This window comes from Pseudonaja textilis, chromosome 1 (genome assembly GCF_049901715.1).
Source record: "Pseudonaja textilis isolate UNSWEBS1 chromosome 1, rPseTex1.2, whole genome shotgun sequence".
NCBI classification, from domain to species: domain Eukaryota; kingdom Metazoa; phylum Chordata; class Lepidosauria; order Squamata; family Elapidae; genus Pseudonaja; species Pseudonaja textilis.
The window spans coordinates 223,064,286-223,089,063 of record NC_141990.1 but is presented as its reverse complement, the minus strand read 5'-3'; the positions used below and the strand labels follow the sequence as shown (position 1 = coordinate 223,089,063).

General features: G+C 34.9%; 1 protein-coding gene across 2 annotated transcripts in view; it reads left to right on the top strand.

Moving 5' to 3' along the window:
* The window catches only part of NUP160 (nucleoporin 160), a 34,846-nt gene extending 12,383 nt beyond the window's left edge, over positions 1 to 22,463 (top strand). For both annotated transcript variants that reach the window (XM_026707949.2, XM_026707948.2), the window contains exons 12-36: positions 1,868 to 1,951; positions 2,548 to 2,718; positions 3,288 to 3,387; positions 4,744 to 4,909; positions 5,675 to 5,802; positions 5,901 to 6,061; positions 6,347 to 6,480; positions 7,156 to 7,226; positions 8,505 to 8,661; positions 9,124 to 9,193; positions 9,509 to 9,607; positions 10,052 to 10,171; positions 10,295 to 10,390; positions 10,496 to 10,590; positions 11,189 to 11,285; positions 11,369 to 11,474; positions 12,166 to 12,326; positions 14,442 to 14,502; positions 14,979 to 15,089; positions 15,464 to 15,587; positions 16,431 to 16,532; positions 17,697 to 17,838; positions 19,397 to 19,522; positions 20,724 to 20,828; positions 21,767 to 22,463. In XM_026707949.2, the coding sequence (XP_026563734.1) occupies positions 1,868 to 1,951; positions 2,548 to 2,718; positions 3,288 to 3,387; positions 4,744 to 4,909; positions 5,675 to 5,802; positions 5,901 to 6,061; positions 6,347 to 6,480; positions 7,156 to 7,226; positions 8,505 to 8,661; positions 9,124 to 9,193; positions 9,509 to 9,607; positions 10,052 to 10,171; positions 10,295 to 10,390; positions 10,496 to 10,590; positions 11,189 to 11,285; positions 11,369 to 11,474; positions 12,166 to 12,326; positions 14,442 to 14,502; positions 14,979 to 15,089; positions 15,464 to 15,587; positions 16,431 to 16,532; positions 17,697 to 17,838; positions 19,397 to 19,522; positions 20,724 to 20,828; positions 21,767 to 21,856 (2,877 nt within the window). In that variant the 3' untranslated portion in view covers positions 21,857 to 22,463. The remainder of the gene's footprint in view (positions 1 to 1,867; positions 1,952 to 2,547; positions 2,719 to 3,287; positions 3,388 to 4,743; positions 4,910 to 5,674; positions 5,803 to 5,900; positions 6,062 to 6,346; positions 6,481 to 7,155; positions 7,227 to 8,504; positions 8,662 to 9,123; positions 9,194 to 9,508; positions 9,608 to 10,051; positions 10,172 to 10,294; positions 10,391 to 10,495; positions 10,591 to 11,188; positions 11,286 to 11,368; positions 11,475 to 12,165; positions 12,327 to 14,441; positions 14,503 to 14,978; positions 15,090 to 15,463; positions 15,588 to 16,430; positions 16,533 to 17,696; positions 17,839 to 19,396; positions 19,523 to 20,723; positions 20,829 to 21,766) is intronic.
* The last annotated feature ends 2,315 nt before the right edge of the window (positions 22,464 to 24,778 follow it).

Sequence of the window (24,778 nt, the reverse complement as noted above, 5' to 3'; positions counted from 1 at the left end):
TTGTTTCAAACTTTTATAACTTCTCTTCCTTTTTTCCCTTCCTTTCTTCTCCGATCTAGCCTTCCCCACCCCCATCTCTTGATCTCCACCCTCTTAATCTCCACTCTCTGCATTCCTCTTTTCTGTTGCTTTCTGACATTGTATCAATTTTTCACCTTGTTTTTCCCTTTTTTGGTTGTTCTTTTAAGTCTTAAATTCTCCATTCTCTTTCCCCTCTTTCCTTTTTCTTCCCCAGCTAGTTGTTTGTTCATTAAAGATGGCTTCTTCTTCTTCATCCCAGTCTTGTTCTTGTAATTCCTGGTAGGTAGAAATTGCCATTTCTAAGAAGTGAAAAACAGATCCGGAAGAGCCCTTCCCTTCTTGTTCCTCTTCTTTTAGCTTTTTAAATTCCATTTTCAGTTCTTCAACAGATAATGCCATTGTAAAAGTTTTTTAAACAACCCAAATGTTTTTAATCTTTCAAATAATAATTTCCAAAAGTCCCAAAGTCACCAAGCAATCCAAATAAAACACAAGCTGTTTTAGCACTTTCTTCTTTTTGTACTTTCTCTTCCTGGGGTACAGTTCTATTGCAAAGTTCCAAAATGTATCTTTTAGAAGTCTTGTTACAGTTTAACTCTGATCTTATAAGCTCCAAGCAGCCTTCTCCAGCAAGGTCTTAATATTAATCTTTTACCTCTCCCTTCCCACTTATAGCAAAAAAAGAATTTTTTAATTCCAATGTTTAGAAATCTTTAATGTCCCCTTGGCTTTTAGTTTTCAAATTTGATTACCTGCTGATGCCAAAACAGGTTTTTCCGATTTTCATCTGCTATCTCCGTAGGGAAGGAGAGTGAGAAAAAACAAACTTTCCCTTTTAACTTTCATCCACCGCTTTTTACGATCTTCTTGGGAACAGTGTATCTTTAACAAAGTTAAGTTTCCAGGGTATTTAGATGTTACTTTTTATCCTGGTTCAGCCAAAATTTTTCACTTTCTTCAGCTTCCTCCTGCACATTCTTGTCTGGATGAAAGCTGCTTTGTGGCAGCCATTGCTGACCGCTGCTCCACCGCTTTTGGAAAAGGGAGTTTAGCCAGCTGAGGAGGGGGGTTGCGTTTCCCCTGGACCCTTGCTGAATCTCCCCTGTCTTCAGTCACCTCTACGGGGTAACTATTAGCCCCCAAATTCGGCTGAATCGGGGGCAATCCAGCGGATTCCTGCTGAAGCTTGCAAACCGGAAGTCCAGTTCATAATTCTTAATGATCTTCTATTAGTGTCAGCTGAAAAGAACTTTCTCTTCGATAGTAGTTGATAAAGCTAAATTTGAAGCATAAACCACAGTATTAACTTACAGGATCCTATCATGTTGGCAACAAATCACAATATGTAATACTAGTAAGTAGATTTTTAAACCTGGCTTCCATTGTGCATTGAAATGTAAAACATCCTGTTTTATAGTTTTAAAAAATTAAAATATGAGCTAATATTTGATAAGTGGGCATGGTTAAATATTTTTTCCAAGTAAGTAATTTGCCCTGCCTCTAGTTAAAGGCATTTATTAAGGCAATAATATAAGCATTGTTTGGTGACACTGGAAGACTAAAATTGTTATGGTATCAGATTTTGAAAGAAAATTAGAAGCAAAAAAATATGATCTACTCAAGAGGATGGCATTTTAATTAAATAAGATGGATGTTAACTTGATAATGAATCAGCTCCAAAGTCTGATGTGATCAAAATTTGGTTCAGTGCTCTTCTAAATCTTTTTAAACTAATGGTTTGCCACCCCTCCCCCCCCGTTTTGGGGTGAAAGGAACATGTATGAAATTGTGATACTTAAGATTAAGCAGTGTAACTCTCTTTTTCTCTATATGTATATATTTGTAGATTTTTTCTCAAGAAGCTGAGAGATACAAAGACCTATCATGGGATGAATTGAAAAAAGAAATTACTATCGCTCTAGAAGATGAGGTGAGATAAGATTTATTTCTGTTTTAAAGAATGATCTCAGTTATTTTTAATTCTTATCTGCTTATAAAGTAGGATGGGGGGGCATAGTTGCTGTTCAGCCACATTTCTCCGCTAACCATTTTGTGACTGATATGCAAACGTTGTGTTATGTCACACATGATGCTAAACCTATATTTTTAACCTATATTTTTAATAGTCTCATCTACATATAATGCCAAAACTAAACAGATTATTTCATATAAAATGCGAAATGAGAATTAAACCAGATTATGGCTTAGTCTTATGTTTGAACCAATTATTTTGAAGCCTCATCTTTTTCTGTTGTTCTTGCTTAGTATAAGAAATAATAAAAATAATTTTATTTTTTGGTTAAGAGTAACTAGAACACTGTACTGAAGTTTGATCAGATTTGTGAAATACTAGCTGTAGTTGCTAGTAGAAATGACGATAACCTGGGTTCGTTGGTTTCTTCCATAATGAAGTATTCCTTATGAGGATGAATTTAAGATTAATTGGTTAATGGTATTAAAGTGCCAAATGTAATTTGATAAAGGATACATAGCAGATTATTTTATTTCATAAACACCTTTTCCCAGTTCCAGGGAAATGTGACAGAATATGAATTCTCTCATGAAGAGTTCAGACAATTACAAATAGAATTCTGGTCAAAATTCTACGCCTACTGCCTTCAGTATCAGGAAGAACTTTCACGACCACTCGCACTTCTCTTGAATCACTATACTAATATGGTGTGTCTGCTAAAAAAGGTAAGAACCTGGCTATTTCATAGTAAAATGTTGATGCTTTATAGACTTATAAAAGAATATAATGATCCCATACTTCATTGTGATATTGAAACAATATCTTTAAGACTGGAGTTCTACAAAATGTTTGGAAACCTACATTTATTTAGTAAACATTCAGGTGATTTAAGAATATAATTCCCCGATCATATGTTTTAGGTTTTTTTTTCTTTACAGTCAACACAGTTGCCTTGCCTTTGTTGTTTTTTATTTTGTATTAAGCTTCTTCACTCCCCAAATAAATGGGACAAACCATAATTTTAAAAAGTTCCAGGAAATCATGGAAACCATTAAAAATATTATTTGATTATTTTCTTCATAGTTCAATTGTTTACCATTATTTGCTACGAATATTTTCAAAATCTATTTTAAGACCGAGAATATGGACAGTCATCCTGATTGCAGATATTTGCTGTGTAATTTGCATAGATACATTTTATATTTGTGGTTATATTTTAGTTACTTGTATGATTTGAAATTAGAACAAATCATTTTGTGCTTTTTGAAACTGAGGGTTTGTTTGTTTCCCGTAGGGTTACTTTTCTTTTCTTGTGCCATGTTCCTTAATGGATCATCTTTATCTCTTGCCTGATGAACAACTGATTAATGAAGTTGAAAGTGCTGGCTTAGATGGTAATAGAGATGGAGCTTACTATTTGCCTTTCGATGTTATTTCAGTTCCAACAAATTCTTAATTTTGGTAGGGTTCTGCTAATGCATCTCTATTTACTATTGTGATTTTCAAAATTATGAGTTTAGCTTTGCAGAATAAAACAATTCCCTCTCCAAGTCTCTTTTCCCCTCATTCCCCACATTTATTCCATGAGAAGATTTTCCGTTTTCCATGTTCATTTTTATGCTGTTTATTACTTTTGTTCTAACAAAAGGAAAGCTGAATAAGATGTAATCTAGAGCTTAGAAAAAATATTTTAACATAATAACTGGATAATATCTCTTCAAAATATTTCTTCCAGTACTCTAAATAAAAATATTTTTTCCAGGGGTAGCAAAACTGATCCCTGTACTTTACAAGCAATAGAACTGTTATTTTTCTTGTCTTCCTACAAACAGCCCTTCTCTTACAACCATGATTGTGTCCAGAATTTTGGTTAGAAATCATTGTGATTGTTAACCAGATAGCTTCCTAACTTAACAACTGCCATGATTCACTTAACAAATGTGGTAAGAAAGGTTGTAAAATGGGACAAACTTCACTTAACAAATTCTCACTTAACAATAGAAAGCTTGGTCTCAATTGGGGTCATAAGTCAAGGACTACCTGCAATCTTTATTATAAAGGACAGGGTGGTGTTTTTTTCCCCAGAAAGCTATCTTTCATAATTATTATTATTTGCTTGGTTTTGTTTTTCAGTTTTCCTCAGTAAAGCAATACATTATTTTTTATCCTTATGAGCTTATTTCAGATTTGCCCCCTTTTAGGTTTGCTCTTTATATTTTCCAAGAGAATGTAGACACTGTACTTGATTCTCTACTTCTCTTGTTTGTCCAGAAAAGGAACCAAGAGAGGGGATGTTGTTGGAGTATCTTTGTCTTCCAACATTTATTTCATGCTTCCCTTTCCATGTTTCTGGAGTTCTGCTTGTTTCTGGAGCTACTTTTTCCTCGTCCTGCTGTCATGATCATCTGTTTTTGGCTATTGTCTAATTTAAACCAGATAGATAAAACTTTTACAATCAATCTAGATTTTTCTCTCCATTTTCAAGAGATTAAAATATGCTGTGTCTGAGCATTTAGAAGGAGTTACCTCAAATCTGCTTGAAAATTGATACATTCAAGACTGAGTTGATGTATGCAAAAAGTACTGTCTCTTACATCATGAACCATGGAATATTGGGAAACATATTTCATCTTATTTGGGGTTTTATTTGTCTTCTCAAAGGAACCTTGGTATTTTATGCCTGTTTAGAATGCGCTATAATAAAGCTGCTTTCCTTTTCATAAATTCTGAACATAATCTTCTTCTTGCAGAATCTGATTTTTCTCATGATCTTCTGAGTCTTCTTCAGTGCCTTCGGTTAATTGGAGAATCTGTTTCTGTGGAAATGGCACTCACAATGGAAATGGCTTGCTTCCGTCTCCAGTCTCCAGAGAGAGCTGCTGAACAGATCCTTAAAGATTTGATTGCTAATGACACGTAAGCCTGGATTTTGAGCTACATGTGCATATAACGATTGATTTGCTGATTTCCTTTACAGCATTGAACTGATTATATGCATTTATATAGCTCTCTTGGGGGTGTTTATTTTGACCATGACCACCATGGCTTAATTATGTCATGCTCAGACTGTTTTGTGTTAAAATATCTAGACTCGCTCAACAAGAAATCTGCCGCATAGATTCACAATTGAACTATAGGGGTGGTGACTACATTTTGTTGAAAAACTAAAGACAAATCTGAAAAGAAGCCAAATTTGCAAAAGGTTTATAAGGATAAAAATTGTTTTAGGTTTATAACTGCTTTACAAAGGAAAACTCAAGAGCAAAACCACGAAAATAGATAGATGATAGATAGATAGATAGATAGATAGATAGATAGAAAGAAAGAAAGAAAGAAAGAAAGAAAGAAAGAAAGAAAGAAAGAAAGAAAGAAAGAAAGAAACCTAAAGGGCACATTTCTGAAGTAAAGGGCTGTCCTTTATAATAAATAACACACGGTTCCTGTAACTATATATCCTGTGTGAAATTAATAATCTGTACTTGACGAACATTGTATGTCTCGACAATCACTACAGAACTAATCAGTTTCAGAATAATCCGTTAAGCAAGTATCAATCTGAGATATCAAGTTAAGTATCATTGAGAGATAGTAATATGCCACAAAATTACTCCACTTTCATAATCTATAATCTCTCAATAATTTCTCAATTCAGCCTAATTAAATATTATTTATTTTTTGCAGAGAAAATATGATGGAAGATATTCACAGCAAACTACAAGAAATCAAAAATCCAGTTAATGCTATTGGGATGCTTATCCGAGAAATGGACTATGAAACAGATGTTGAGATGGATAGAGGATTCAGTTCTGGTGAGAGGAGAACAACATTATCCTCTCCTTCCCACCCCAACATTCTGATTAAGTAAAAACAACTTAAAGTTAATACATATTTTTGCCTCTTTCAACAGTTCAGCCCATAAATGTGCGCATGCATCTGTCACAACTTTACGGTAGTAGCACAACAGTAAATATGGTATGTCGGTGTGTGTACAAGATGTCCATGACACGCCTTTTAATTTGCCGGGACCTGTTGATTTTACAGCAACTCTTACTACGGCTTGGAGATGCTGTGAGTATATCCTCAAACACTAAAATCCTTCTGAATCCTAAAACACCCTATTCATAAAAAAAATATTAGTGGTATATTTTTCATAGAGAGCAAGAAATAATGGAAAAGTTACCATTTTGCTGGATCAATGTTGCCATTTTGTAAACATGCAGGAAGCTGCTAATAAATTATTGTGTGGTGTCCCTGCAATTGAACTTGAGTTATTTCCACATTTATGTGGAATCACTGTCTCATTCTCAATGATACCAAATTAACTATAATTTAACATTCATTGATGTGTTTCAGATACTATTGGGAGGAGATCAGCTATTCCACACTCAGCAGAACTTACTACATCGTACATCTATTTTGTTATTATCTTATTATGTGATACGGTGGGCAAGTCAGCGATTGGCATCAGATGTTCCTGTTGATGAACTGTCAGTGTTTTATATTTAATGTATAAATATATAAGTATATAACAAAGTATATAAACATGTCTATAAAACATTAAATTATTTTCATTTGTATTTTTATTTTTCTGCATTGCAAACAATTTATCCAAAGTCTGCTTATCACCTATCAGAGTTTTATTTTATTGCTGCTGTTTTCTTCATAATTCCTTTATTATATCATTCATCCATCTATCTACTTTTTTCATTTTCTTAGGGATTATCTTAGTCAAAACAACAGTTTTAAAATTATATTTCCATGGGATTTTTTGAAGAGATGGAGGATACTCTGTTATTTAAAACAGTGTACAGATGAATTATGTCATTTTCATGTATTTCAGTATATAAAATTCTCAAATTGATAAGTATGAAGATCCATCCATATTTGAAACTTTATAAGACTTTATAAAGTCTTCATCATATTATTTTTCAATGGTGGAATGTTATTTTTAAAGAAGAAAAACAAAATTGATGATATCCAAGAAAATATTTAATATTCTTGTAGACAGTATTAAGCTTCTATTTTTAAATACTGATAGAGCTTGTCTTCCTATTTATCTATTTTTTAAGTTATTAAGACTTTTCATCCTTGTTACAGTTACAATATAGAATTAGAATTGTATAACTAGGTATGTTAAATGAAAGTAATTGATCTTTTTGTAGGGAATCAAATCTACAGCATCTTTCGGTATTAAAGCTAACAGATTCCACAACAATAACACCACTGAAGCTGGGTAAGAAATGCTTATAGCTTTTTATTTATTTATTGTATTTTATAGTCACTCATCTCCTTCAGAGAGGGGCTGTGGGCACTGTACAATATAAACAATAAAATTAACATTAAAATCAGAATTAATTTAAGAGTAAAATGTTTAAAAATTCTAAAAAATATATAACATAAATTTCAAAAGGCTTTTGCCTTTATTTTAGAATCTAAGTGTTAATTTTGTATTTAATTTCAAATACTAACATTAATATTTTAAAAAATCCAGTTGATCGATGTTATTAGATTGCGTAATCAGATACATTAAGAAATATTGCTCAGCTGTTAAAACTGATGAGATCCTTTAAACATTATTAAACAATGTTTATTCTTACTATGAACTTCTTGCCCCGCATCCCGTACTGCCTGTATGTCTTGGGTTTCCATGGCATTCTCCTCTTTCTGGTGTTTTTGCACTCATCTGCCTTCATTGCCCTGACATTTCTGTGGTCATGCTAACCAACGCACTCACTTGCATGCCTGTGCGCATGCTACAGTACTTCCTGTCTCCCGGCCTTCTCCAGCTTGTCCATGGCCTGTGCTGGACTTCCCAAGGCATTCCCTGGCTTCTCCTATCCCACTTGTGACATCCCCCACAATCCTTGCCTGGGATTTACATTGCATTCTGCTTAATGATCCACATGTGTTAAGGTTATGATGACAAGTGGGATTGCGGGGATTATCATTGTTGTACTTATGTGATGTCATGCTTAGCAACAACAACAACAGGTTCCAATTGCTGTCATAACTCAGGGACTATCTGTATCTTAAAACAGAGTTCTTCAATCTTTCTGGGTTGGTGGAGTGGGGGCAGGGGAGAAAGAGGGGATGGTTTCGTGGAAGAGGGAGGCATGTGTCTGTGTATGAACACTGGTTGCTTGTGCGAGTAGGGTTGCAAGCGCCCACAAAAACACTTGCGTGAGTGGGGCCACGAGTGCCCGCATGAATGGAGCCGCAAGCACCCATGACGCTTGAGCAATGCTTATGCAAATGGGGTCATGAGCGCCCATGCGAGTGGGGCTTCGTGTGCCCATCACGAAGCCTGGTGGCCAATAGGCCCACGCTCCAGTAATGGCCCACAGCCACATGTTGGGGATCCCTGTCTTAAAATAAAAATCCTCCCCATATGGCTTTATAGAATATAGAATGGAAAAGTAATTTAAGTTGAAAGACTGTTTAGTGACATAATATAATCTGAAAGTTATTGCTCTATATTGATTTTTACAATATTTTAAAATATTTTTTCTAGTGTCATGCCCTCAAACAATTGTGGAGCTCTTCTTTCAGGAAGGAGCCCGGAAACACATAATATCTCAGCTTTTCCAGTCTAATGCAGCCTTGGATGAAACATGTTTAAGTTGGCCTCAAATGTTTTCTGCAATTTCCAGTTATCTACTGCAATTTTTGTATCCTTTCAACATATCCCTGACCTGAATAATGATGTTTTTTTAAAAAATGAACTAGTATAGTAGACGTGAATTTTTCATTGTTTTGCACACATCTACGTGAAAACAAACAAATTTCAAGTTGCTTTATTGCAAAGCATCTTTTGTAGAGGTAGTAATGAATTCAGCTAGGAATCAGCCAGAAATAGATTAATTAGAATCAGCTTTCATGTCTTTTCCCTAGAAGAGAATAAGATATAGTTGATCAAGAGTGGCTAGTTGTTGATTTCCTAGTTTCTGTTGCGTGTTTTTCCTCCTTCCTTTTTGCATTTTAAATAGTACTATTTCATTATTCATTAATATTTTTATTCATTTTTTGAATGCCAACAATACTGGAAATACATAGGCTTGCTCTGAATTTACATTGAGGGCCACTGTCTTGTCATAAGTTGAAGAAATCTTTATTCCTTATGCTGTCTTCAGGTGGCCAAGTAATCCTAACTTCCTCTTCCCAGAATGTTTGATGGGGGCTTGTCAGTATGCTCAATTGCAGGTGAGATCTCTTACGTGGAATACCTTTGGAGTATTTTTTTAAACAAAACATAAGCAACATAACTGATGTAATTGGTTATTAGTAAAATGCTGGGAGTAGATATAATCACTGAAAACTTTATTCTCTTCCTTTCAGTTGATACCAGTTGTATTTTGCTTGCTGAAATTTGAATTTCAGAATGCATGATTCAATTTAGTTAGTTGGTAGCACTGGTAGCACACATTTTAAATTCTATTTTAGTGACAGATAATTATTTAAATCCAATGAAAAGTAATATTAACCTTTCTCTGTCTAATTGCTTTATTTGTATGTCAGGAATATATTCGTTTGCTGGAACCTTGGTGTCATGTGAACGTGGGATCGTGCCGCTTTATGATGGGACATTGCTACCTTGTTACAGGAGAACACCACAAGGTAAATTTATGTTTAAAAATGTTTTTTTTTTTTTAACAATACTAAGTTGCTAGGTAATTTATTCAGGTTTGTTGGTTTGAATCATCACATTCAAGAAAAGATTCTAAGATATTCTTGAAGGTTTTGATGAATGTAGGTTGATCTAATTTAAAACACATAATCCAAAAAAGAAAAGGATCGACTGCATAACTATCAGCCTCCTCATATCATCTACATACCATAATTCTGTATCACAACCATCCTAAAGAGAAGCTTTTTAAAAAAGCAATTGAGATTGCATTGGAATACAGAGGGTTGAAACACTATGTATGTCTATGGTTTTGTGGACTGCGTTCTGCTCTAAGAAGTAATTTTCGGTAACAAACATATATGAGATTGACTAATTTTTACAGCTAATTTTGTAATAGTTGTTAATACTTTTTATGGCTTCTGTTTTTCCTCCAGGCATTGGACTGTTTCTGTCAAGCTGCCTCAGAAGTTGGAAAAGAAGAGTTTTTAGACAGACTAATTAGATCTGAAGAGGTAGAAATGGCTTCTACTCCACAGCTACAATACTACGATAAGGTATCTTTGTTACCGAGCAAAAGGAACGAGATGGCATTGTCCTTGCAATTGCTGCATGTCTTTACAGTATAAACAAAGAGCGAAAGTAAACCATCAGTGGCTGAATACTCCCTCCCTCCCTAGGTTTTGCACCTCTTAGACACGATGGGTCTTCCTGAATTGATCATTCAGCTGGCTACTTTGGCAATCACTGAAGCAGCAGATGATTGGAGAAGTCAGGTAGGAGGCTAAAATGCCTATTTGCCTCATACAGGATTTATTTGTACCACCCAACTATTTTTTCTAATGGTTCTGGTTATCATAAATACTGTATTTATATTGCAGGCTACACTGAGGACTTGCATTTTCAAACATCATTTAGATTTAGGACATAATAATCAAGCATATGAAGCTTTGACCCATAATCCAGATCCAAGCAGGTAACGAGATATATCTTCCAGTCACAGCTATGAATTATTTATGCATAATTTTATGAGTTTGAAATAATAGCTGTTTATAAAACCATGATCTTAGGAATAGAGCCTGTAGGAGAGCTGTTTGAAATTTCATTTTCCTTAGTTCTTATTATCAAAATGGCTGATTATGTTTTGCAAAAAAAGTGAAAGTTTGGTTAATAATGGAGAAACAAATTGGTGTTCAAAATAATTTTTGAATTTCAGCATTAATCATGATTCAGAACAGCTGCACACATTCCTCTTCTTGCCCCGTTTTTAAGGGAAACAGAATTATTTATTTAAAGGGTTGTTTTGATAGAAACATGTGGCTGTTTTATTCTGTGCCTTGATTTATGTTTTACATCTTTTCGTGAAAGAACTGCGTAAAAAAAAAATGCTTAAATAGAAGGTGCTTTTGTAATAATTCTATTTTGTCTGTATGTGCATGCGTGTGTAATATGGGCTTCTTCATCTGTGCCTCCTTCATTTGTTGCTTATAGAGAGGTTGATTGTAAGATAAATTTATTTATGAACATTTGCTTCATCTCAATGCTTGAGGGAAAAAAAACTTTTTCTTTTCCAGGCAACTGGATTGTTTACGACAACTAGTAGTAGTTCTCTGTGAACGCTCCCAATTGCAGGATCTTGTGGAGTTTCCATATGTGAATCTTCATAATGAGGTATATTATCTATTCTCCTTAATAGCAAGCTAAAGTTACACAAAATATTCGGCTATGTTTGATCAATATTATTTGTTTTACAGGTTGTGGGAATAATTGAATATCGTGCTCGGGCAGTAGATCTGATGACACATAATTATTATGAATTGCTATATGCTTTCCATATTTATCGTCATAATTATCGGAAAGGTATGAAAAATATATAGAAATGTTGCTTTTTATTCATTTTTGTTACCTTTTGTTTAAAAGGTAATAACCTATCCAAAGGATAATCCTATTAAGTTAAATATTACCAAAACACAATAGAACAAACTATAATCTTTAAAAATTATGTTAAATGTTTATCAGTCACCTAGATTTTATGTCTGTGCTGTATTTAATAATTATTAAAGTGTTGATTCATTGGTATTTATTAGACACAGGTTTCCTAAACGCAGTTGTGCAAAAGAAAAGTTGTAGATCCTGTAGTTTGTAAGGGAGAGTTGGCAGGTATGGATGTTGTTAGTAACTTCTGCTCCACAATTTTCCTGTATGACTTTCCTTTGCATTTTCCTGATTTGTCTTTCCATTTAATTGTAGGAAAGTATAGAATGTAAAAGGGCATCTCATACATCTCTGATTTGGTCAGCAATTCATGGGAGAATCTGAATGGTCAGCTTAAAATGGTCAGCTGTTGCAGTTACAAATATCTCCTGTTTTAATTTCTCTTCTTTTAAGATAGGAAGGATTTAATTTGGGGCAGGTGCACTTTTTCTTTCTTACAGTGTTCAAACTAGTTCTGTTCTTTGTGGTTGCCGTATTTTTTTCCTGATTTGAAAGTGATAGATATCGGGGATAGGAGAGTTCTTGGTCTGATGGATGAGTCTGTTTCCTTTCTCAGCTGGAACAGTAATGTTTGAATATGGAATGCGCCTTGGCAGGGAGGTTCGCACTCTTCCTGGACTACAGAAACAAGCAAACTGTTACCTTGCAGCCATTAACTGTTTACGGCTGATTCGCCCCCAATATGCATGGATAGTGCAACCAGCTTCTGGTGCTGTGGTAAGAAACTCTTTCGGGATTTAATTTCACTGATTTCTCTGAATAGGTTCTTGCTGCTGAGTACAAGCATATTTAAGGTTTCAGCAACCTTGGTGGCTACTGTTGAGTCTCTATGCAGTGTTATTTCATAATAAATCTTAGTAATGGAAGTGTAATACACTGTCTACAAATACTGTTTCATTGGAAATAGACCAATAGGTGACCGCTATTGGAATAGTCAAGATAATATTCCTTCAGACTAGCCAACTGTTTATCACAAGATTGTCAGGTATTCTACACATCCTCTCCATGATCGCTTTTCACTGTTACCTTCTGGGAGGAGGCTTCATGATATCCAAAGCAAAATAACTAGATTCTGTACTAGCTTTGTACCATATAATATCAATCTTATATATAAACTCTCAAAACTGTTTTTTCTGCTATGTATTCAAGATACACTCTGATTAATACGTGTGTGTGTGTGTGTGTGTATGTATCTATTTCTGATTAATATGAGTGAGTGTGTGTGTCTGGGTGCCATTTTTGTATAATTTGGCATTTTGGATGCTTCTGTTATTACTACTGTTATCCTTGGGTGTGGTGATATTGTTTGGTGGATGGTATTTTTCTTTTAAGAGCAGTGCTTTGGAATTTCATTTTAATGTGTGCTATTATGTAATAGAACAAGATGATTTTAATGCTTGAGGGAGAAGAGAAAAATAATTTTGCCTATGAATGTGACACTGCATTGTGACCAAAGTTAAACACTTTAGTGACAATAACTACAGGTAATCCCCGACTTATGACCATTTGTCCAGCAACCATTCAAAATTATGAAGTGCTGAATGAATTGTGATTACAAATGATGTTAGAGTTATGACCATCTTGGTATCCTTGTGGTTACATGATTGTGGTCTGGGTGCTGGGAAAACCATTTGCTTTTACAACCAATTGCCACGCTAATGTGATCACCATTTGCAATATTCCCTGCTGCCTTCCCCAGAAAATCAATGGGGAAGCCAGCAGTGAAGGCTGCAAGTTTTAGCGTAAGTATTCCCCGTTGCTCATCTATGTTCTTATTGCACCAGCCATTTGTACACTCCTGCACATCGTCCCAAAGCAGCACATATCTTTCCCAACCCATATAGCACTTCCTGTGCACCCCTGATCTATGCAGCGTCTTTGCACCCTCCTTGTGTAGCATAGCACTTCAGGCACACCCCTACATGCCCTCTGAAACCCTCCCTACCTGCAGGATACCTCTCAAGAACCACTGTGCATCCTCCCAAGCCCCTCTGCATTTGCACTGGCCACTTGTGCCCTCCCATGCACCCACCACAACCTGCATGGCACCTTTCACCACCTGCATGCACCCTCAATTTCTCCTCCTCCCCCCCCCCCGCCCCAGTTGGTAGTAGCAACTTGCCAACAGGTCTGGGCTTAAAACTTCCTGCCAATTTCCTCTTTGACTGTGGTTGTGGGAAGCTGGCAGGAAATTGCCTCACCAAAGACAGTGACACTGTCTCGCTTAATGATAGCAACTGGGACTGCAAGGGATTGTCGATGCCAAGCAATGTAGTCGAGCGTTGCATTACATCTGCATCACTTAGCAACAGAATTTCAGTCCCAATTCTAGTCATAAATCAAGACTACTTATACAATTTACAAAGAAATAGCAAACTTTGGGGCCAGAATAAATTAAACAAAACAAGCAAACTTGCGCACACTCTTGTGCACAATTTTTTTTCTTTCATGATCCAGGTTCCAGATAATTTGGTAATTTTAATTTAGGGGAATCGAAGAATGTAGAATGTAGATTGAGTATAAATTAGCAGGCAATGGTAAATAATATAATTTGAGGGAATATGGTATGAAAACTTTGGTGTGTATGTAAATTATATACTTGAAGCTCTTGGGTAATTGCTGATGTATTTTCAAGGTTTTAGTCTCTGGCACGGCATGAAAATTATTGACTTTGTAGCTAAAAGGAACATGAGTGCAATGGATAGGAAGACTTAGTTCACCGAATATAAGGTTATGCAATGAAGCATATGAAGTAATGGAAGAAATAAACTATTTTCATTTTGCATACTGAAGATGCTATAGAGGTTGAATGCTTATTCTATTTGATTCTAGTATGAACGTCCAGGAGCATCCCCAAAAAGAAATCACGATGGAGAATGTGCTGCTGCTCCAAGTAAGGGATACGCTATTTTATTATGAGTAATTACAAATTTGTTTTTCCAAGCTAGCTAGGTTATGTAACCTTTGTATGTGGATCTTATTTACGTGGTTCTGTACCATACAATATTGATTCAGAAGCTTATACTTCCTTGATCTGTTGTAGGAGAAGAAGAGGCAAAAGCTTTAAAAAATTAAGAACTGGTCTAGGGAACTGAAGAGGTTTGGGATTTCAGGTTAAGAGTTTCCTGTATTTTTTAGTGTTATTATTTATGGATAATGGAAAAAAGGAAGATAATGCCACTGGCAGCCTTTTGTTTTGGTATCAAGAATAAAAAGATGGTGTAAATGTAACTAGTTATATTAAAAGCTTTTTCTAAACACTTTAGAAACAAATTAATGAAAACATGATTTGAATTCTGAATTATATTATTCATAGTCTAAAATGTTTTAAATTTATTATAATGAAATATTAATAACTACTTGACACAGCGGGAAGTCACATTGAAATCTTGGAGCTACAGGATTTGGAAAAAGAATGTATGTTGGCTCACATACGGTTAACTTTGGCACAACATGATCCAACATCAGCTGCTATTACAGGTAACATTGGAATACATATATTAATAGCCCTCTAGCAATAAACAGTTTAATTTACAAGCTTAGATATTAGTAACTTGCCAAAGGTCCTATTGAAACCTTATTTTATTGAGTCTGGATAGGTATTGTTTAATATAAAATTGTAATTTTTGTGACTCACACAACACTATCCTTATGGTGTTGCTATGTATGCAACATAGCATTTTATTAAGTAATTACCTGGCTCTTCTATACAGAGTGGGTATATGGTATATTTAATCTTGTATCTATAGTTCATATTTACAATATTTTCATTTCTGAAGCCATGATATTAGAATTTATAGTTACATGTTAGTACATATCACGTTTGTTAATTGGCAGATTTATTCTCTTCCCAGGAAACTCATCTCCCAAAGAGTTAGTTGCCCTATTGGTACAGGCTGGTCTCTTCGATACGGCTATTTCTCTCTGCCAGACTTACAAGCTTTCCTTAAGACCTGTGTTTGAGGGTCTTACTTTCAAGTACGTGACACATTATTGGGGTTCTTTATGAAGTATGAATGCTGCAATGAGTTGAATATTTCTTAATTTTTAAATTTTTTATTAATTTAAGAGTTCCTTATTTTCAGTTGTAAATCTACATTATAGATTTACATTGCCTATAAATTGAGCCCTGCCAAGGGCTGGAAAAGGAGATTTTGAGATGGAGGAAGAGAGTAGCATGTCATACTAAATTGCAGTATCCACAGTGAATTCAGTGGATACACTTTATATCCACAGTTGTGGTCCTTGTCATTTGATGAAAAGTTTATGGAAGTCCAGAAGGATTCATTACTGGGATCATTGTTTTTGTATCATGCTGACAGTGGCCTGGAATGAATCTGTGTTTTTGGGAGGGTTTTTTTGGAGACCATTTGTGTCTATAAAAACTTGAATGTATGATGATGAGATAAGACAAATTCAACTTATTAATAATGGTAGATTTGATATTTACAGTAATTTTAAGGAAGAAGAAAATGCATTTTGCTTTCTGCCTAAGCGGAATGAAAAAATACAATTTGATGGACAGATAACTGATTTAATCATCTGAGAAATTCATATCTCACCACTTATCAAAATAATAGATGAAAATAATTTAAAATAGGGAGCCCTCCTACTGATGAAACCAGTAGTACGTTCAGAATTGAGCATTAGAAAAAAATAGAATCCCTTAAGAGTACTAGACTTGGATTTTGTTCTGTTTCTCAGGATAATCGTTTTCATAAAGTGGAATGATCTAGATCTCTGTTCTTTTGGCAAAAAATAATTCAACAGTTTTTATTAAATATTAGTTTTATATACTGCGCTTAATTATATATGCTCCAGGTGTATTAAACTTCAGTTTGGAGGCGAAGCAGTTTTGGCAGAGGCATGGGATTGGCTTGCTGCAAATCAGTTGTCATCAGTCATTACAACCAAGAAGAACAGGTAAAGTGTAGTATTTAAATAGTGATCTCATAAATTTGCATGAAAGTAACATTCTTACTAATAAAATATTGTTCCAGTTAAGATTGTTCTCCCATAACTGTTATCACCCATAACTGAACAGATTTTGTAAAACTTTTGAGGAATGAAATATTTTTATTTTTTAACCAATTGTCTGCACTGCCTATTCCATTTGCATGTGTCTGGAGTCTGGACGGTTTACAGATAAAAGAGTAAAATGATATAAAACCTGTAGTTAAATACAAATTAAAACAAAGTTAAAAGGAATAGTTGCAAAGTTAAAAGGCAGAGGGAGCACATTCATACCACTTTTTATTCTTTAAATCTTGTAACATTAAGTGCAAACCTTAATAGAGTTCAGTGTTGTGGTCCTTCATTGCCAACATTTATGTAAAAAGCTGAAAAAAATGATTTAGGGAAAAGATTGTTCATTCTAACAGAAATAGATAAGTAAAGCAGAAAAGAAAAATTCAAAAAGGAAAGAAATAAGAGCAGAAGAGCAAATCTTTTAAATGAACTGGAGAAGTTGTGCAGGACAACAGTTGTGCAGGACGTACCAAGATAGCCAAGTCAGGTTACATGAATTTAGAACAAATCCAGTTTAAATGGTAATATCTGCTATGTAATGCAAAACAAAAAAGAGCACAGGAATACATTCAGTGGGATTGGCAAAAAGTAAACTTAGGTGAGCCTTCCACCTATTATGACAAAAATGGCAGATAGAAGGAAAAGTTCTCATTGGAACCGGTGCATGTTGGGTAGACAACAGGGTTGTTTCCCTCTTTCTTGCAACTATCCAGTCTTTTGCCCTGTGTGATTCTGACTAACATTTAAAAACAGTTGGGCCTTATAACTGAATCATAACTATTAAAGAATATTCACAAAAAGGCTAATCACATACAAAGTAAAAAAAAAAAATCCACCTCAACGTCGCATTTAGTACCTTAAAAGTAAGCAAAGCAGTATGTGCTAAATTCTAGAAAAGTGCAGAAATTGTGTTAATTTTGAAACATATCATGGTAGCCAAAAACTTTGAGGAAAAGTACGTGTATATACACAGCCAAAAACATGCATAAGTACACATTTAGAAAAAAAGGGGAGATAGCATTGATAATATAATAAATATATTCCAATTGTTTATTGCAGTGCAACAGATGAAGCTTGGCGTCTCTTAGCCTCCTACCTGGACAAGTATAAGTCAGAGAATAGCCCATACCACCGTTGTGTAATCAATAAGTTGCTGTCTCATGGTGTTCCCTTACCTAACTGGCTTATCAACAGCTACAAAGTAAATAACCAGTTTGTAGAAAATTAATTTGGGCTAGAGGATTCTAGTTAGCAATAAAAAAAAACTCTCAAAAATTAGTAACAGATTAGAAAGTATGATATATTTGAAAGTAAATTACAGGTAGTCCTTGACTTGCAACAGTTCATTTAGTGACCATTCAAAGTTACAACAGCACTGAAAAAAGTGACTTATGTTTTTCATATTTATGATCACTGCAGTGCCCCATAGTCATTTGATCAGAATTTGGATGCTTGGTGACTATGATGGTTGCAATGTCCTAGGGTCATGTGAGCATCTTTTGTGACCTTTTGACAAGCAAAGCCAGATTCACTTAACAGCCATGTTGCTAAGTTAACTGCAGTGATTCACTTAATAACCATGGCAAGAAAGTTTGCAAAATGGGGCAGAATTCAAATGTTTTACTTAGCAAGAGAAATTTTGGGCTCAATTGTAATCGTAAATTGAGGGTGACCCCTATATATTTTTCAGGTAATAAACTCATCAGGGACTGTTTTTTCCAGCTAGTATAATTTATTATTTACATGTGTTAGATATCTTACTTTAGAAATGCAAGGAGAAAACCAGTTTATGATTATATTTTCAGAAATACAAGGAGAAATAACAACTTCTGATTTCATATTGGTGAATTGGACAAATGGGGATTCAGTTCTCATTGGAAGAATTAGACAAAGTCATTTTAACCAGAATTGCCAACCAGGAATGGTCTTTTCCTACAAGTGTTCTTTCCCCAGTTTAGGATCAGTTTGTCTACAGAAATTAGTAATGTTTATATTCTCTGGATTTACTTTTAGTTTCTTAGTCTGCTACTCAGATTAAATGCTTCGGGATTTTAATTGTTCAACAGTTTAGATTAAAAGAGAAATAGGCACTCCAGCTTTCAATTCTTGAATGACCTTTCCTAATCATCCTTTATGAAGTTATTAAGAGTAATCCCAAGACCACCAGACAGAATGAGAATCATAACAGTATAGAGCTTCTTAAATTCATATTGGGCAGTGGTCCAGAAAAAATATCATTTGTATCAATAGCTGATAAGAGATGTGATAGAAATAATACATACAAATTCCTCATATCTTGTAGTGTAGGTAACTCATCCAAATGAAGAAAGCTAATTCCATCTCATTATTTTTTTTAATTGCAGCATTTGTTAAATCAAATAAATAATTTTGCAGATTTTTAAGATGGGAAAAGTAGGAAGAAATATACAAATCTCAGAAGAAAAGAATGAGAGGAAGATAGGTGATTGGGGTGCAGGTTAGATGTGTCACACTTGAAGTCCTTGATTTTTGTAGCAGCAGCCAAATAGGAAAGCATTGGGAAGATCAGGGTGATATGGCACACGTTATAGGTGCTAATGTCATTGGCTTTTTCTCTACTCTATCCCATCACTATCTTTTCCAGAACACACACGTTCTGGTTTAAATTATGTGGAATTATCTGGTTCCTTTTGCAGATCCTTATGTAAGGAGGGTATTGCTTTAACTTAAAGCTACCAATGGAAGTTGATGCCTGATTATTTCCACTTGTTCCTCTACAGAAGGTAGATGCTGCTGAACTTCTCCGACTCTATTTGAATTATGATCTCCTAGAAGAAGCTGTGGATTTGGTGTTGGAGTATGTGGATGCCTTACTTGGGAAAGGACATGATTACTTTGGGATTGAGGTATGTGGGATATGTCTTGTCATTTCTTCCCTTTAAATGGAATAAAATGATTAAATATAATTAAATATTCCATAATGAAAGCATCTTATTGCAATAGAGCAGAGGTGTCAAACTCGTGGCCCACGGGCCAGATGCATCACATGCTCCCCCCCCCCCACTTGGTTAGCAAAGGGGGGGAAAGTCTCAATACATCAGATGCCACTGTGACAATGCGAGTTTGACACCCCTGCAGTAAATTTAAAAATTTTAAAAATTGTATTTGCCTATTTGTTGGAATAAGGCTGAAATGAAGTATAATTCAGACAAGCTTATGATCTTGATTAGTGAAGAGAGAAATGGGCAAGATTTTGGGTGGAAAAAAAGTCAAGTTTGCAGTCTATCAAACTTAGTCTTTCATATCTAGCTAGCTGTCTCAAGTCAGATTTGGAAAGAAATCCATACACTGTGTATATAGTCTCTGTCAATGGAAGCATTTCCTGCTGATGGAATGGGAGACAAATTATCTTCACAATATCAAAATCTATATAAGGCCTCCAGAAACAGTACATTCAAATAACACGTTGAGGTAGTTTATGAATTGAATATACAGTATTAAGTTATACATGCACTCTTCTCTCTCTGAATCCCAGTAGCTAATTTAGCTTGCTTATGATTGTTTCATGTTTTTCATGACATCTGATAAAAATCCACATGCTTTACAAAGAGAAATAATGTAAAATAATCCATGACTTGTTTTAGATTTGTTTCTCTTCTTAGTGATAGATGACATGAGAACTATGAAACGAAGTCCTGGCACATACCAATGGTGAGCTATAAGAGGATAGGTTTGGGGCTAGCCATGAGCCACAGTGAACTGATTGTTGGAATGGACTCATATTCCCTGTATGGTCTTATCAGATTTGTATCTTGGCTATGTCCATCTGCTTTAATGTGTTGGCCTTGTAAATCATTGCTTTATTAATAATAGAAATACGTACTATAATTTTTTTATTTAATATAGAATTTGAGGGGAACGATTTATTTTTCTGTCTCAGGATATAATTCAATCCTTTTAAAATTTTATTCAGCCTTGCTGAGTGGTAAATAGTGTGAGGTTTTTTTCTTTTTTAGTTGAAGTTGAAAAGCATTCAAAATCCCAGATTATTGGCATTTGGACAGCATATACATTTAATTAATATTAATAATACCATTTTCCTTATAGTTCCCATTATCAGCTACAACTCCAATTGTCTGGCTTCCCTATTCAGCAATTGACCAACTTCTTCAGGTACTAGGAGAAAACACAACCAATCATCATAACACAATGGTAAGTAAAGCTACAAAAAGTAGAATTTGCCTATTAAATCAAAAAGGCTTTTATTACATACTTAATTTGCTTTTAAAACTGAATTAATAAATGAAAGGATGTACATTCAATGAGTTATATAATCTGAATATACAGAGGCTTTATTTGAGATTTTAGAGGAGCACTAAGGAACTAAAGCTTTTAAATTGCTTTAATATCCTAGCTTATTCTAAAGTTACCAAACATGTTTCAGTTTAGATAAAATGGAGATTAATAATTATTTTTAATTTTCCTACTTTAATTGTGGTTCCTTAAGCCAAAAGGACTAAATTCATGTAGTGAAACTTATGTATATTTCAAGATAAAAAGTCTAAAAATCTAATCACATTCATTACTGTATATGTTGAATTATTGCTGATCAGTAGAATTCAACTGTAGCTAAATGTTTACAAATACATGTTACAACTATGTCCTTGCTGGGTTTCAGTTATATTAAAATTCACACATCCAAATATCCTGCCAAATTTTGGTAGAAAGTATACTAAAACAGATAGGATTATACTCCAAATTCTTCTACTTGGGAGAATCAGTACGCGTCATAAAAATTAGTTAGCCTATAGTTTTTCTTCTTCCCTCATCACGAAAGGGTTTCATAGTTTGTACTGTATCTTTACAATTAGCCAGTTCCTGCACCTATATGCAGTTCCTTTAGCTTTCTCCTTGTGAGGAAAATTTGCATTTTAACTGTATGGTAAATTGCTGAGAATCAAAGAAAGATTCTGTATATTTTACTTAATACTTTTATAACAGTTTTTCATGATTATAAGTAATTACAGGAGGCAGTAGTGTCTAAGGAAAAAGAATAGAGGTGTAATCCTATCAAAGGGTAATTCTATTTTTTTTTCCAGTCTTCATCTTTCCAATGTTCCTAAAAGGATTATGCTGTTTTTCTCTTTCAGCTTTATCAGAAAGTGCGTGACAAATTAGAAGTCTACCAAAAGCAGGTTGATAAGGCAACTAGGGTTCATCTTCTTTATTGTCGAAACTAGCAATCAGTCTTGATCTGAGTGTGACCTCTCAAAATCACCTTGTGCCTGGAGGCCCTTGGGACAAAATTACAAAAACTGTGCTTTAAACCAGGACTTTTCAACCTGGACAACTCTCAGGTGTGTGGACTTCAATTGCCAGAATTCTCATCAAAAGATAAATTGACTGAATTCTGGTATTTAAAGTCCACACATCTGGAAATTGCTATGGCTGGAAAATGCTGCTTTAAATTATTATGTGTAACTGGCATATGTAAAGCATTTGCTTTGCATGGACTGATTGGGATCATGGGGTGTCCTATGCACTGCTGGTGGTGCTATTATTATAAATTCTATTTTTTCATAATACTTAAAACATTCCCTATTAGGGAATGGTGAACCTTTTTTAGTATGGGGGATGCTGAATTGAATTACGCTTCAGTCTGTATTAAGCTGGATGGCAGTAATTACCTGTAATGAAAAATTGTTTGTATATTGCATGTTCCTACATTTTTTCTACTGAAATACTTTGTATGATCTCCTTTGTTCTGTACCATGTATGGGCACTAACAATGGTTTTATTTATTGTAACAGTTTTTGAATTACCTTTAATAAAATGATTTGTTTTAAATTTCTAGATTAATTTTAACAACAAAATAAATATTTAAATTTTATATTGTTAAAGAAGAAAAAAGTTTGTTTTAAAAAAGCAAATAAAAAGTATGAACCAATATTCTCAAGAAAGAAAGAATAGAAAACAACTATTTAACTGATCTCTTTGGAACTGTTTTCTCATTTTGACATTTCAGGAAAAATACACCACCATAACATCAGAAGCACAGCTTTTCAGAAAAAAAAGGTTCACTCAGAAACTACACATGCTTTTTTTATAGTATGTTAAACCCCCTCAAAGTGTATTTGGATAGTGTTTGAAATACCATAATAATTGAATTCTGAGCAGATGCTTACAGCCTGCAGAGTGGATTCAACCATATGCTTAGTTGAAATGTTGGTCCATAGTTCATTGCCCCCTCAGGCAAATGTTCATACTGGATTTGGCATTTTTAATCCACCTATCAAGTCTTCCCGACGACCTGGAATAAGTGGATATGTGATGGTGTAACTAGTACTGGCGCAGGAGGTAAGCTGTTCTGAGTAAAGCTGCCTTTGCAATTGACGGTAAATTTGACAATGCTGCTAACATTCAAGTGGTATTCTAGTTGTTTTGGGATTGCACCCAAGGCTCATATTATTGGATTGGGATTGTACTCAAGGCTTACCTTTGCTTTCTTTTGTCATAATCTGTCATCCACTATTCAGACATTTTTGTCTGTCTTAAAGACAGTTGTTAAGTCTAGCAAGTTTTGTACCTGGTGCCCATTTATTTGAATTCTTTTAAATCCCAGAGCACTTTAGCTTCTTCGTTTTCTATTAATTTCTCTATCCATGGTCCCACCATTTCTTGCTTGCAGGCCAATGGTATTTCTTTCAGATCTTCCAATATACTATCATTGCTACTTTGTCATGGTTGTTTGTAGTCAGTTGGTTCAATCTACTTGCAGCAACTAACCAGGTGGTCCACTATTTGGTCAGCTTTTTTGCAAAGGTGACATTTGCTATCTGTTGCTGTCTCAATTCTGGCTTTGTATGCATTTGTTCTTATGCAGCTAGAATTAGCCCCTTTCTTCAACTTTCCTGCTCTTAGCCATTGCCAGGTCTTATTATGAGGTTTACCGGCTATTTTTTTAAATGTACTGGCTTTGTAATGCTTTATCTTCCCATGCCTCTTTTCTGTTCTTCATTTGATCTTTCTTGTAAGCCAATTGGGTCTCTCCAGTACTCAGTAGGACTTCATGGTATACTAGCTTCAATGTATCTTCTTAAATATCCTTCAGATATTCTTTCAATACTCTTCTTCAACTATCCGATATACTTGCAACATTCCATGCTCACTTATTTTCCTTGGTAAGCAGAGTCTGTCAAATTACTGCATGAATGAAAGGCATGACAATCTATTTGCACTTACATCTGTGGAGATTGTCAGTCATCCAGGTCATGGTTGTCCCAAAGGTGTTTTTCAAGAGGCAACTGGACTTTCTGGTTTTTCTTTGAAGAAGTTTAGGTTTTCATCCAAGACATTTCTTTAACTCTGAGCTGAAGAAGTTTCTTGGATGAGAAGCAAAATTTCTTCAAAGAAAAAACAGAAAGTTTAGTTGCCTATTGAAAAAGCACCTTTGCACTTATATTCAGCTGCCAAGTGCTCCATCATGTGATTGCCATATGCAGGCTTCCCCAGAAAGTCAATGGAGAAACTGGTAGAGATAAGCTGCTACTGCCTGCCTAAGTATTTTCTCTCCTACATTTATAGTGAAGAGAACAGGAGGTGGACATTCATAATAGAGCTGCAGTAACAAAGCTTGAATCTTTAACCTGCCTGTCTTTCTAGCCCAGAGCACAAGTTCCCTTCTACACAGCCTAGCACATGAACTTTCTTCTGCATGTGGAAGGATTTCACTCCATCTGCTTAACAGCAACTAGCAGAGCCAGGATTGCAGTCATTGACCAAAGCTGTTGTGGCACCTTGGTTAAAAGTTACTTTGCTCAGTAAACCAGATTCTGTTTTTGTGGTCTTTAGATCAAGGATCACTAGTATCCTTAACCAACTTTATCTGCAAATAATAAGTTATTGGTGCTAACGATTACCCGATTTTAGAAAAATATTGGCCAATCCAACGTATTAAGTTACAAGATCGTTGCTGTAACGTCCGTTTGTCAATAGAATTTGAAGGGGAAAAAAGCAGCTCTCTAGATGGTGGAATAACATCAGACAGCCAATTAATTGTTTTACAAGGAGCAGGATTTAAACGCTCCCACTTGGAAGCTATGAAATTTAGCGGGAGGGTTTGGGCTAATCGCACGCGTTTATTTCCTCCCCTCCCGGCCCTA